At 42.0% G+C, this 15,000-nt stretch overlaps 2 protein-coding genes across 2 annotated transcripts in view; both read left to right on the top strand.

The window, feature by feature from the left end:
• Positions 1 to 12,219, top strand: part of LOC137975806 (uncharacterized) — a 17,313-nt gene extending 5,094 nt beyond the window's left edge. The window contains exons 2-8 of the mRNA XM_068823000.1: positions 682 to 817; positions 2,693 to 2,913; positions 4,228 to 4,777; positions 7,268 to 7,757; positions 8,548 to 8,726; positions 10,430 to 10,488; positions 11,626 to 12,219. Of these exons, the coding sequence (XP_068679101.1) occupies positions 682 to 817; positions 2,693 to 2,913; positions 4,228 to 4,777; positions 7,268 to 7,757; positions 8,548 to 8,726; positions 10,430 to 10,488; positions 11,626 to 12,070 (2,080 nt within the window). The 3' untranslated portion in view covers positions 12,071 to 12,219. The remainder of the gene's footprint in view (positions 1 to 681; positions 818 to 2,692; positions 2,914 to 4,227; positions 4,778 to 7,267; positions 7,758 to 8,547; positions 8,727 to 10,429; positions 10,489 to 11,625) is intronic.
• A 771-nt stretch (positions 12,220 to 12,990) lies between these two features.
• Positions 12,991 to 15,000, top strand: part of LOC137975807 (cuticle collagen 2-like) — an 11,277-nt gene continuing 9,267 nt past the window's right edge. Inside the window, exons 1-2 of the mRNA XM_068823001.1 lie at positions 12,991 to 13,111; positions 14,104 to 14,248. Coding sequence (XP_068679102.1) covers positions 14,108 to 14,248 — 141 coding nt within the window. The 5' untranslated portion in view covers positions 12,991 to 13,111; positions 14,104 to 14,107. The remainder of the gene's footprint in view (positions 13,112 to 14,103; positions 14,249 to 15,000) is intronic.

The raw sequence follows: 15,000 nt of genomic DNA, 5'->3' as shown, positions 1-15,000 counted from the left end.
CTCATAGAACAAAAGTGAGCGCGCGTAAACCTGCGTCATTTTGGCGGCAAAAACGTGATGCCGTCGTCATTTTAGTACGAGGTTTTGCAAAAGTGTTGTCGTGTCAAACCAAGTCAACAACAAGGTGGCAGTTTTGGCATTTTTCGATCAGCAAAAACGCTCAGTTACCAGCAATAAGAATAACTGAGTAACCAACACTGCTAACAAAGAGTAAGATTAATCGTCCGGGTTTTCGCTAAAAACCGGCAGTCAAATTTCTTACTCGTTCTCGTCCTCGTCCTAGCGGAAAAACCCACACATTAGGGCCGTTTATACGAGAGAAAATAAGCCGCGGCTTACTCTGGTCGTGGCTTACATAAGACGCGAACACCCCGTATAAATGGTACAAAATCTACGTTCACAGCTTTTTCAAACCGCGGCTTATCCTGACCTGGGAGTTTATGCTCGTATAAATAGTTCCTTTCGTGTATTATGTACGCCACGGCCAGAGTAAGCCGCGGCTTATTTTCTCTCGTATAAACGGCCCTATTGTTCGTGAAGAGACTGAGGAAAGCCCCAGTGTTGGTGGTCCGCCTCTCAGAAAATTGTAAACTGCCCCAAGAGACTGTATGTGATGTGTGCGGTATATAAACTATTACCCATTACTATCACCAATAATCTGCAAGCTTTTTCTTTTCAAAGGTATTTTCCATACGATCCTTTGCCTGAATCTCTCAAAAGGAAAACCGATGAGGCTTTTGCACTATTGGATAAGCTGCAAAAACTCCAAGTCAACGAAACAGATTTAAAGGCACGAGAGGGCAAAGCGCTTTCACAGGTACATCATGAAAATATACATCTATGATCTTTACATTACAGTTTACCGAAGATTTACAGAGACATCACTTCATCTAAAAATAGCTTCAAAATCTCCAGTTGAATTTTGACTGTTCATTCAACTTATCTTAGTTCCTGCTATAGCGTGCTTTTCAATCCTCTCGGCTACATTCGCAGACGCCTTAACTTTTCGTTTATTAAGATCTTTTTGTTCCAACAATAAGTCTCACCGATTAAGTCGATAGTAAATTTTCGTATTTTGCTTGTGCTTATTCTTGCCTCGCTAGCGGAAAGCAGCCCGGTTAAAGCTCCTGTCACCTCTAAAAACTCAGTTTCCACGTTATTATTTCTCCGAAATCATCGGAAAGATATTGTGTTGTTTCAAGAATTGTTTAACTTGATAATTCACTTTTTTAACCTGTGAAAACTTGACTTTTGAATACTGTTATGGCTAGTCTGACAACGGTTGTTTCCTCGTTGCCAAGCGACTCTTCAGAGACCCTTCTGATATTCGGCAAACCCGTTGAACATTTCATACAAAGTTCCATTCGTAATCAGTTCAGTTCGCGGTTGTAGATCAAATTACAACCATTTTCCCCACTTTTGGGAGCCTCTAAAACTGTGACTTTGAAGGAGTGAGAGTTAGACAAGAGCAGAGAATTGTTGAGCGGAAAGAATTTTTTGAGGTGATTTTGACTTGGTAAACGCGGGCCATAATTCACACTAGGACGTTCGTAGTCGGTTTGTCAGTAAACGGTTTTCAGTCATTTCAAGGCTTATCTCTGTATCTCTGTGTTCAAGGCCTTCGATTCTGTTCTGCAATGTTGAAGGCATCTCTCCAGCCTTCAGAAAGTCAAGAACACGATAGATGATTTATACTAATGAGGGAAGTCGCCTTTCAAAAGATTGAGATAGACATGATGGGAATGTCATGATAAAATAAGTTCTCCTGAGATAACCACGTTAACTGCTAATCCAGCTTTGATGGCTCTGCTTATCTTCTTCCTTTAGAAGTTCTCAAGTTAATCCTTCAAGGGATTTATAAACAAACAAACTTGTCGATTTAGTGTCGCGATGCTAGATTACTTATGGCCTATATTCGTTGCTTTAAAAGTGATCTTTGCATTTAAGATTTTCAAACCTTCCTAACCGTACTTAACTTATTTTTTTTGTGAAATATGTTCGATTTTGTTGAACAGCCACGTTTTTGCCAATTCCCCCCTCCCCCCCCCCCTTTTCAACCGTGTTAAAACATGTTGAATCGAAGTTGAATCGATGTCGAATGAGTGTAAAAGCATTTAAGCTTTGCTTTAACAACCATTAAACATTTCTTTTGTTATCGCGAATGATAAGCCATTTGCCCCGCTCTTTCAACCCTGTTGGGTATGCACGTGCGTGCAAATCGGTCTCTTAATGACGTATCAATGTAGGTATCCATAGTAACAACCACGGTTGCAGCCTGGGACTGAATACCATGCCTCTCGTGAGGCTTTGTTGAATCAAATTTTGATGACGTGTTGAAACCTTTTGCCCACCGTAGTCGTAGAAAACCTAACGATAGTATCTCAGTTACCACGCATCCATGCAACCACTCCTTTGCCGGGCAAAAATTTAGACGGTCTAGGTGTTCACAGCGCGCCGGTTAAATTTTCGACCGTACCGGCTAAAAATTCATCCCCGATTTGGGCGTTCAAATTTTTGAACGTTTAGAACGGAACCCCTGAATGCACGAATTTTCAACCGGTACCGTGTGAATCAGGCCTCAGGCCTTTGTTTTGGGGAAATCTTGATCCACGTCGTCGTTGCGTGAGTTCTCTTATTACTGTATGGCGCCAGATTTTCATTAAGGCGCATCTTCTTGTTGTCTTACCAACAGGCAAAGCACTTCCTTCAGCACGTTTTCGGTTCACCGTATGACGTGAACTTTTACGCGGGTGATTGGATGATGGGACCAAACTACTTCTGTTGGCAGCCTATTTGTCAAATTTCCTACGGAATAAATGCGTTCGCTTGGCACGTAAAACCTCGGACTTACGCAGATGTCCAACATGTGATCGACAAGATTATGAAACACAAGGAGACCCTGGAAAGATACAGGTGGGCCTTTGACCGTGAGGTCTTCAACTTTTTCTGGGACTTAACAGTCTGACCGCTTGCAGATGAGATTATAAAGGCATTCCTTGGTTTGTACCCACAACCTCTCCCTAGACTGTTCCAGGTTCCCGGATAGTCGGGAAAGCGAAAAAACCTGCGTGCGAAAAACGAGTGGGGACTTGGGTAGAGTCAAGGCGGGCGGGCGCCCAAGCCCCGACTCGTTTTTTGCACGCAGTTATTTCAACATGATCTCCTCCTCCTCTAAATTAACGATTATCGTGAATTCCTAATTTGCATTGAATTTACTATTATCGTTAATTTAGGACACTGTGTCCCAGGACTTGTGGTAGCAGAAAAAATAAGGAAATAAAAAATCATATCCGTGGAGTGGATTTGAACACTGAGCTTCTATTCTATTGGAACCGCTTCTTTCCGTTTCACCACTGAAGATCAAGACACCTTACCCTCTAAAACTCATTTATTTAAGTCTCTCATAGAATATCGCTGCAGAAAAATTATTAGGCCTAACCGCCTAAGCTAGATTAATAAGTTAAGCCTATACTTTGATTTTAAAATGTTTAGCTTTGTCGTAGAGTTTGGAAACCGACATTTTGCAGTGTTTAATGTTGTTTGTTGTCGAGTGATGATACAACATTATGAAATAGCGTTTAAAATATTGTCCCTGAGCAGCTAGCGGTGCGGTGGTCAAGTGGTTAGGTGACCGGTTAATAATGAACATTCCCAGGTTCGAGTCCTACGTCCATACACTTTGGCTGTCTTTTCAAAAATATATGACCATTTCCCATAATCCATATCAAGCTTTCATTCTTCTAAATAAACGATAATTGTAAATTCAGATCAAATTAAAGGGGCTAGGTCACGCTATTTTAGGTAATTTTGTTTAATTTTGTTAATTATGAGCTCTAAACGTCAAATTGGCTTAGCACTAGTCTTTCATTTGCAAAATCAGGGCTACATAACAACTGAGAATGATTTTCCAGCTGTGTAAATGACATTTTGATATAGACTGACATAAATTTGAAAAAAGGTGGGCCGACGTTTTTCAAATTTACCCAAATTCAATCCATTTCAATCCTCTCCAGTTTTTTCAATCCATATCCCTTCTTTTCTTCCCTGTGTTTTGTTAGAGTTCTTCTATACCTTTGAACAGTTATTTTGATGTTTTAGTTAATTCTATGACCATTCGATCAGTGCTGAAATTGCCTAAAATACCTCTCTCAGGTTAAGCCAGTGCTCCTGTTACGCCTATACTCCTCAACAAATTATAGCTAGCTGATGGATTGTTTTGTTTTTTAGAGATAACATCGCTCTCGGAGTTAAAGTCGGTATGGTTCGTTCGTCCATAGATTGCAAAGCGGGGCTGGATGCCTTCAAAGAAAAGTACCCTATGGTCGTTAAGAGAAACTCGTCAACTGGCGTCCTGTACGAGTGGTACACAAAGCTATATTTAGGACCCCAGTATCTAGCAAAGCTGGAGAGGGGAGTAAATGCGCGTTGGCGAAAACAACACGATGGTCAGAGCGTTAGAGACGCAATAAATCAGGCGTTGGTGAGAGGTGTTGGCGAACCTCTACTAAATCTAATCCACTACTTAGAGTTCGAACACAGCCGACATTGCTTACCCAATGATGTAGCCAGCGGTCTTGCACATTTGCCTGTAAAATACGTGTATACAGACGGCGTTCCGGGAAATAAAACCACCGGAATTTTGCCGGGCACGAACCGGACGTTGAACGGAAAGGAAACGTACCGCTCGATTTTATCTTATTTTACAACTATAGACATCACTCCAGAGGAGATCTATAAACTTGGGCTGTATCAGTTGAATTCTTTGCTAATGCCTCAGGTAAAATTACATTACTTGACGTCTTAATAGTTGTGGTTACACAAACCCTTTTACCCGTGCATAAAAGCATCTCGCATCTCGTGATACTCGGGTTTCCTATGGGTGTTTCTTACTAATACAGGGATATTTTTTTGCGCGGTTTAAAACTATGCGGAGAAAGCAGAGCTCAGCAAGTCACGGTGCTCTTGGTATCCAAAAAAGAATTGGGGGTAACCGTGCAGTTTTCAGAGATAATTAAACTTCAATTTGGAAGAAACCGCCCTACGTTGCTTTGTATTTTACAGCTTTTTACAAATATTATGAGAAAGATCTTTCACGCTTCAACAAAACGTCATTGGATATTGGTTTCTTGCAAAAATGCAAGTTGTTCCACATCTTTCCTACGTTCCTTAACTTCAAACTTAGCAAAGAAGAGTTTCATGAAACAAGAGCATGTCGTTGTTCATTAATTATCTTTCAGAAATGCGTAGTTAGCCCCAATTTTCTTTTTGAATTTCAATAACACTTGCTAAGATCTACATTTCCCGCATAATGATAAACCGGGGCAAAAATACCTTTGAATTAATAAGCACCGTCCTTAAGGCCGGGACACATTAGACGATAAGTCGCTGCGGCCCATCGCGGGTTCAAGTTAGCCTGCATAGCAAGCGTTTCCGAAGGGTTTCCGCGCAAATTTCGATGTTTTGGCCGCGCGAAAATTGGGGCGAGAGTATCTTTTTTTTTGTGCTCACCCTATTCTCGCACGGCCGAAAAAAGAGTTCGCTTCTCGCCTGCTGGAAACGCTTGCTATGCAGGCTAATTTCAAGTCTCCGCAACAATTCGCCTTGCGTGACGCGGCTGATTTTATGAAAGTCATTGTCGCTGCGGCAGAATTTTGTCGCAGCGATCAGTCGCATCGACTGCGACTCATCGCATCGACAAAATTAGCGAAAGCAGCGTTGTCGCATCGTGTGTACACTTACGGCAACAAGTCGCTGCGATAAAATATAAATGAACCAATTAGAGAGCGTCATATGGTCAGCCATATTGAATTAGAAAACTGGCACACATTCTCCTTCAAACAAGATCACTGCGTGTGCACCGGACAGGCGTCGTGTCGCAGCGACTTGTTTTGCAAGTAGTACACATGGAGCAACTTGTCGCAGAGGCCTGTCGCTGCGACTTGTCACCTAGTGTGTCCTGGCCTACAAAACCATTTTTGCGGCAAAATAAACAATAGACAAAATCATAAAAGTTAAAAAGTTTTACAAACTCGGAGCTAAAAACTTTTTAACTTTTATTATGCTTCCGGAGCAGGAAACAAATGTTTTTGACTGTAATAGACCAAATCGACTAACTCAATGTTGTACCCAATTCAAACCCTTTGGGAATAAAACGGTTTTGTTCCAGGTATTTCCATATCATTTAAATGTGAATGCTACATTTTTGTGCAAATACAGTACACAATGAATCTTAACCGCCTTAATTGTTCCTTAATTGGGTACAAAGTTCAATTTGCTGATTTGGTCTATAGAGTGTTTTACGTGACGTCACGGCGGCCATGTTGGTTTACCTAAACAATAGAACGGCGGCCATGTTGGTGTTCCCAACTAATCCTCTGGGAATTGAGCTCTAATACCGTGCAAACGTTTTCTTTTGTTTCGGTGGAAAAACAAGGTTACTGATCACGTGTGTGAAAACCCTCTTATTGTTTATTTTCCCGTAAAACTTGGTTAAAGTAGACTCTTTTCTGATGCTGAAGGGGACAAACCTGACATCAGATTCTTACTCTTGGGTAATGGAAATTTGATTTTCTAGCATTCATTCTTTCACCTTGTCAGGAACCCATGACCCGGAGCCTACAACTCTACTGTGTTCGTGTAACGGCGTTTTCACAGACCGATTTATTTTTAGATTGAATTTCCCGCGAATGAGACTCCCACAGGAGCCCGATGACCAATTACAAGAAATTAAGCTGACGTCATAGGGTCACCGAACCGGAACTGCCTTTGTTTTTTGACCTAATTCGCGGGAAGGGCCAGTCTAAAAATAAACCTACTTGTGAAAACGCCGTTTTGCAGACGCTGTATGGAAGTTGCACGCTCCAGATGGCCTCCTGACCTTGTACTATTCGAACGCACAAGTGATGACGACGATGATCATGGTGATTATTGTTATTATTTGTTAGAGCGGTTTTCAATTGAGTGTCGAAAGTAATTAGCGAATTGCTTTGGTTTTGCATTACTTCACTCCGTGATTGGTTCAAAGTTCTCGCGCCACTTTTTCAACCAATCAGAAGTGAAACCAAAACCAATCGTAACTTGGGCGTCCACATTTTCCCGCGCCTTGTGTCGGCTGCGTGTAATTACTTCGAATTTTGATTGGTTTACTGGATTGTCTCCCTCCTTTTTGATTGGCCGAAGTAATTACTTTGGTTTTGGTTTTACGACACTCGATTGAAAGTCGCCCTAAGCCTGTCTAGCATTCTGGTACTCGCTTTCTTTTCACTAGGTTTATAAAATCGCCAAGATTATAACTGGCAAAAGGAAGAGATCCAAGGCAGTAGAGTTGTTGAAGAAACGTTTAACCTCTTCAGATCAGTGGCACAACCCTGCGCCATTTCCCGCCAATGAGAGCGACGAACGCGCTCACATGATCTGCACAGATGCGCGCTCGGCCAAAGAAAACTGCCCGCGCCGCTGGGAAGCGATCCAAATATGGAGTGAATACATTCAGAATGTTATGAATAAAATCTATCCCAAGATTCAGCCAATGTTTTATTTTACTGGTCCTAAAGTCACCGCGCCGAACTGTCCGATAGAGATGTTGCCGCATTTCAATCCATCCAACGGAGCGATGTTCTTCCGGCCCAGTAATTCCAATTGTACAGTTCCGTCTTATTTTGGGCTTCCGTTTTTCCTGAAGGATTATGGACCTGAATTCCAAGAATGGTCTGTTATCGGGCACGAGGCGAGGCCTGGGCATCACACTCAAATGCAGGGTAAGAATAATGCCAACTGAATTGCAATTGTATTCTGTGAAAATTGCAGGCATCTGTTTTGCAACATAAAGACGCCGATAGCCGGCGCTTACGGAGAAAAGAATTTGGTGCGAAGAATAATTCCTCTGTTGGTAGATAATTGCGCTTAATTTCTCAATAGCCAACATTAACCAACAATGGTAATGTTGTCGTTAAAAGTGGTTGCGTTGTATCGTTAGGGACAACGTAGTCTTTTTTGCTTGGAAGCACTTGGGCGAAGTGCCCACGAAAAACCCAAACCTTACTTACTTGAAGGCACGACTTTCTCAGTGTTGGTGTATGGCTTGTTTCCTCCTAGAAAACGCTGTCGACTTGGTGTATGAGGCCAAGTAAACATAAAGCCGCTAGAATAGGGGAATTTGGGAGGTGGCGCATCTCGTTGGGGTTGGGCATCAGAAATCGTGCGGGAGGTCGCGGGTTCAAAAGCCTAGTCGGACAACCGACTAGTCGAGGGTCTTAAAATAACTGAGTAGAAAGTGCTACCTTTGTAACAGGCCATTTCTGAGTAGCTGTTTGCCTCTGGTTCAAAACGAGTCTTGGTGCTAAACCATTCAAATGATAACGAGTTTGATTTCCATGAAAATACACCACTCATTTCCATTTGTATAGTTGTGCATTAGGACTCGCTTACAAACCGAGGCAAACAGCAACTCGGAAATGGGCTATTTCATGTGCAAATGGTTAGATTTTCATTCTTCCCGGATAAGGACTATAAACCGTCTTGATTGAACGCGATGAATTTTTTTTGCAGGCCTTATTGAACATTTCCGCGACAAGTGTGGCGGAGTTCCTGGATGGCTCGACAAGGAGACCTCGTACGTTGCTTTTCAAGAGGGCTGGGCAGTATATGCTGAGAGCCCTCTGCTTTCCGATGACGCGGACTTATACGAACATAACCTTTTACAGTTGTATGGCATGCTAAAATGGCAGGTATGTTTGTCTAAAAAAGGATAACAGCGAGACTTGCTAAGACAGTGTAACCCTTTACTGAGGCGTTGAATTCTAGCGCAGGAGTTTGATTCCTGTATGCTTCAGAATAGAATTCGCGGTTAAGTGAAAAGTTATGAAGTGAAGATTTGAGCTAAAACTCTTTTAAGAGATAATCCTTTCATTTACAGAGGGCGGTGTGGCAGCTATCGTAAAGCACAAAGTGATTAGCTAGCTCCGCAAACTGGAAAAAAAAAACACTAAACAACACATAGAGAGTGATGGCCCGCTTCGGAAAGTGTCTTTGGGAACCGGTGGCTTCGTTGTTTGGGCAGCTGGCTAGCGTGCGGGAGGTCGTGAGTTCTGACTCCGGTCGGGGCAACGCTCAAGGTCTCAGAATAATTGAGGAGAAAATGCTGCCTTAGTAATTACACCCGCAAATGGTTAGACTTTCAATTCTTCTCGGATAAGGACTATAAACTGTAGGCACCGTCTCACAAATATCTTCCATGTGCAAAACCCACGCACTCGGCTGTTCGAGAAGAGTAGGGTATGAAGTTCCCGGTGTTGTGGCTGACCTTGTGGGTGTGTGGATGGGTGGGTATAGTAGGTCCACATCAGCTGAAGAGCTGCCTAAACTTCAACCTGCTCAAACAAATAACAGTCATTAAAAAAAACGAAAGCGTTTATTTTAGATGTGAAACCCGACCACCTACCTCTTCATGCAGTGCCATCTTATGTAAGGACAATCGCTTGAATTGTCTCTGCAAGCTGTAGGATCATTTCTTCAATTCAGAGTTGTGTTGGTACATTTAACGAGAAGCCAGTCATTTGCTTTAACTACTTTCACCAAACTATAATTATAATGCCGTTCGTTGGGAAGGTGACGACGCGGCAAAGATAATAGGTCTCATGAACAAAAACAAAGACTCTGCACGCGTGAAGCGCGTGCATAGTCTTTGGTTTTTTTTGTACATTTTGGTCCATTTCTTTGCCGTTGTTGTCCTGACAACTACGTGAAAGGACCAAATTTGTGGTTACGTGGAAGACGCGAATACCTGACGATGAATCTTCAATTTTTTCTTCAAACAACCCTCTGTTCATACCAATTTTATTCCTGGAATGTTGGTGAACACTTTCTAAGCCGATCGACTTAGAATAATCGCGAAATGATTACAAGTTATATTTTCAGATGACAATCTCGTAGCCCTTGACTTCGTCCGTGTATATGACAGGTTTTCTTTATCTGCTCAATCGAAACATCATAGTTTTCTGAGGTGAAAACAATTAGAAAAATTCCATACCAATTTTCCTTCCATGTCCTTTAGTTAACTTCCGGTGGGGTACATAACCGCAATTGTAAGGAGACTGGGGATAGCAGCAACCTCTAACTTCATTGGATCCCTTTAGGACGCAGCTCTATTGTATCATTCTTTGTGTCCATTGTTTTCTGAACCAATCCCGACAGTCGTTCCGAAAGCTGCGTGGCGGCCTTTTAGCTCTCGTCGTTCACATAACCTGAAATTCGGTCACTTCACGGTGTTGTTTTGAAGACGACGGCAAAGAAGTTTTTCAATATGTAAAATGCACGTGGCTCCGGGGCGTACAGAGGCATCGTTTTTCTTTATTCAACTTGGTCTTTTTAGCGTTTTCGTTCTCTTTGTATTCGTGATTGCTTGAGCTCCCTAATCCTTCACCCTTTGCAGGTGTGGCGTGCTGTTCGACTGGTTGTTGACACTGGGCTGCATTATAAAGGAATGACCAGGTAACCAGCTATCATTTTTGCTTGTCATTTTGGGAGGTACTTGGTGTATTTTGTCATTTAGTGGTTATCTATTGCACAAAATTATCTAAACACGGTAAAACCTTCAGGGTTAGGATTAGGGTTAGCGTTAGGGTTATGCATCAATCAATTCCAGCGGTGCCCATCCCCCCCCCCCCCCGGGCAACCGCGGGGCATTTGCTCAAGTTGTCAGTCCCGGGGATGGGGCATTCGCAATTTTATCGCGGCCCGGGGGCTGGGCATTAGCCTACCCCGGGACGACCCCCGGGCATTTGACACACATGTTTTCGAATTAACATGGAAGAGTTTATCGGAAAAGACGAGGCCTTCGTTAAAAAGTGGCTAGTCCGTCACGGACTCGAAGAACTTGAGGATGTTTTTAAAGGTATGTTTTCTCAATTTTAGGTATTTCTTCATTTATACTTGTAAGCATATGAATATTTAAAAGCGACAAGGTGAACTAATATCACAAAACAATCACTGACGTGAAGACTGCGTAAACACGACTACTTCGCATATCGCATTAAAAACTAGCCTAGCAATTTTTAAATTCATGAAAGTGGAGTTAAAATACAGAAGATTTGCGAATTCAAATGATGCGATCTTCAAGACAAATTTTGCGAGCTTAAAATGCGATTCGTCATCATTTAAATGTCTTGATTCTTCAAGACGACGATCCCGGGGGCGGGGCATTTGCCCTCTTTCTTCGTCCCCACCCCGGGGCATTTTGACAGCTTATGTGTCCCCACCCCGAGGAATTCGCCCATTTTTTTAAAAAAATGCTAATGCCCGGGGGTTAGCCCGGGGGGGGGGGGGGGTGGGCACCACTGGAATTGACTGATGCATCAGGGTAGGGTAATTGTATAATTACTGAACGTTTTATACCTTGTTAAAAAAATTTGAAACAATAGAAAAAGAGACACCAAGTACCTACCGTCATTTTCGACGCAGGCTCACGCGAAAGACCTTTGCAGAAAAAAAATTCTTGTGATTTGTTATTACACTTACCGCTCGATAGTAAACCAGGCATAGGTCAGTTGAGGAGGCGCCTGAACAGATAAAGACAGGTTTAACGTTTTTTGTTGTGTTCTGCTAAGACCGAGTTGTTTTGCTTTTCAGGACCGAGGCATTGAAATATTTTGAAGATTATACGTGGGACAACACAGATTTCGCCGTGAAGGAAGTGACAAGATACCAGAGCGTTCCCGGGCAAGCGACCGCTTATATGCTAGGGAAACTGGCTCTAGTGAACATGCGCAGGAAAGTTGAAAAGGCCCTGGGCAATCAGTTCGAGTTACGAGATTTTCACTATCAGCTTTTGAGCCAAGGGTCGGCTCCTCTTAATTATCTCAGCGCTCATATTGACAAATATATAAATTGTCTTACGGGAAAATTAAAGGGAGAACCATGCTCTGAAATTTTCAAGCATTCTGATGATGAAGACGTAGAAGAAGAAGAAGAAGAAGAAGAAGAAGAAGAAGACGACATAGAAGACACATTCCTGGATTTTGAAGACGAGGAAGAAAATCGCCCCCCTCGTCCTACGTTGAGAATCTACGTTTAACCAAAATTGCGATGCGGGCAATGAGGTGTCTGTGTAACAGATTCACGCGCACGAAGAGTTATGCATGGCAAGGAAGACTCGCTCTCTACTCAAGCCTTACTTTGGTGATGGATGCTATGGTCCATTTTCACTTAAAACAATGGAATCGCACATTATCAGATATACTTGTGAAATATTGCGCCCACATAAAAGCCATCGCCATTACATAGAAGATCTCGTTTGCCTTGCAGTAGATTCGAATTAGCAAAGCACCTGAGCTCAGCTCAGCCTCATCAGGAGCCCATCACCCGGAGCGTGCAACTTACCTATTTTCGTGCGACGGCGTTTTCACAAGTAAGGTTATTTTTAGATTGAATTTCCCGCTAATGAGACTCCCACAGGAGCCCGATGACCAATCACAAGAAATTAAGCTGACGTCATAGGGTCACTGAACCGGAAGTGCCTTTGTTTTTTGACCTAATTCGCGGGAAGGGCTAGTCTAAAAATAAACCTACTTGTGAAAACGCCGTTTCACAGACGCTGTAAGGAAGTTGCACGCTCCAGATGGGCTCCTGGCCTCATCAGATTAAAGCTTTATTAATTACTACCACAACAACTACTACTACTACTACTACTACTACTACTACTACTACTACAATTATTATTATTATTTTTAATTATCATTATTATTATTATTATTATTATTATCGTTGTTATTGTTTTTATAATTCTAAGCTTTCTATCGGTTATTTGCAATGTCGTGGTAATATTCCCTCCGTCAAGGAACAGTAAATATTAATTTAAAGCAAGAAAAGACAAGTGAAATGGACATATGGCATTATTTTAATAAAAAAATATATATATTGTTGAATTTGTCATTTTAGCTTGCAAATTCAAAACGAGGCTGTTAGCTTCGAGTTTAAATTCAGTCACGTGACCTTCAGTGACCTAAAGTTGCGTGATCAACACATTGACAAGAAATTTTCCGCGGCAAAAAAAGAAAAAACTATCTGTTGTCTTTGTGGGGAATTTAGACCGATGTTCCGTGAATTCAAGAGATAGGTAAGTGTTTAATCGGAATTAAATGTGTTATGCTTCTGATATGGGGGCGAAACAGCGAACGTTAATTGTCTCATGGGTTTTTCATTTGCTCAGGGTAAACGTTGGGAAAGAATCGTAGAGTTTTAGTGGAATGGTATTAATATCTTTTTGTTTTTCGTCCGCACACTGCACTCTTAATCAAAGTATATTTTTTTGAGTAATCAGGTTATTGGCTGTTTGAAAATTTTCCACTTCATTTGAGGCCAATTAAAAAACTACAACTAAATTGTTAATTAATGTTTCTTCCAAAAATCAAGCATTCAAGATATTATTGTGGAAATTTTGTAAGATCTTTGAATACTTTAATTGCGAATCCAGTCGAGGATAGTTCGCCGCCATTTTTAATAGTTTTTCCCCAGTTTGTCTTTAAATTTCCACCCGCTTGCCACCCGCAAACGGTTCTGGTGATAAAAGTCACACGATCACAATTTTTGTTGGCTTATACCATAGTTGTAGACGCGAGAGGTTAGTTTGTGTCATATGCTTTCTCCCGGTTTCCAAACTTGAGTGACTTGAAGAAACAAGCTTTCTGTAAAGCTTGATTAACATGTTCATGGCGAAGGCAAAAGCAACAGTTATCACCAGTGTAATCAGCGTTCACACGAAAGAACGAAAACACGGGAGTTAGTGTGCGCGAGCCAACTAGGAGATGACAGATCTTGGTTTTTTCTTCCAATCGTGGAAGCATTTGCGTTTCATGTGTGATCTAAGTAACGTCCACTTTAATGTCACATGACATCATAGTGGGTTTTGGCCAATCGTGACAGATGCAGGCAATCACCTAAATGCGCGGGTACTCTCGTTTGTGAAAGTACGTCACGATTGGTCTTGGTTTTGAACCGATTAGCAGAAAAACTGTCGCCAGAATTTTTGGCCAAACGCAAAGGATGCATTTGCAAAAGCGAGGTGAACTCAACTAAAGGCATTTTTAATGAATTGTTCGTTTTTCTCAGGACGATGAGACTTGTGATTCTTCTTGTTGGGCTGGTCAGCGGGATATCGTGCAAACATCATGCGCATGCCACGCACACTCACCATCTGCATCTACACCCCGCTAAGAAATTCAATATTGTCACGCAAGCTGGAAAGGAAGTCACGGTGAGGAGAAGCACTACTTGAATCAATTGACAGGGCACTGTGGGTAAATGTTGATTGCATTTTTGCTGTGTTCAGTTCTACCGCAATGAAGAGATGTTCTTACCACAATGGCTTGTGATCTCGAAGTCTGATTGATTAATTTGCCGTTTTCGATAAGAGTCCAGATCTTACTCGCGTCAATGTGTCACGCAATGTAATAGCCAATCAGAAACGCTCATTTTGGGAAATAGACCAATCATATTGCGAGAAAGTTATAGACTACGCTTGCTCTTGGTCACGCGCTGCGTCTCGTGAGTCCACAATATTTTGACCACTGTGATGACGAATATCGTTGTCGATAACAGTACAGACAACGCTGAGACACATTCGAGTTGTTAAATTTTACGACGAAGACTAGAGAATACTCGGTAAAAGAAAAAGAAAAAGAAAAAATGAAGGCCTTAGTTTCTTAAGAAACTGCTTCTGCGTCCGTTTGATGTACCAGAAGTGCGTTCACGCAAGTCCATTCGTTTTGCTCGGAAAATTGTATAATGACGGACTGCTTGTAAAACTACTAGACGGAAACGTTCTTTTAGGGAGGAAAAAAAGAGAAACTAAAAAAGCACCACCCTAGTTCACATTGTACGGAAGCATCTGCCTATAAAGACAGGTAGAAGGCGGCTCGAGTTTAAAGTTTTCGGAAAGGAGGCTCGCGACGAGGAAAATCTCGCATTTCCACCATGTTTGCTGTGAGTTTATTAGACGGCTTCAAA

Source organism: Montipora foliosa, chromosome 11 (assembly GCF_036669935.1).
Source record: "Montipora foliosa isolate CH-2021 chromosome 11, ASM3666993v2, whole genome shotgun sequence".
Lineage (NCBI taxonomy): Eukaryota > Metazoa > Cnidaria > Anthozoa > Scleractinia > Acroporidae > Montipora > Montipora foliosa.
The sequence above is the reverse complement of the archived record's forward strand: the minus strand, read 5'-3'. Positions and strand labels throughout refer to the sequence as shown.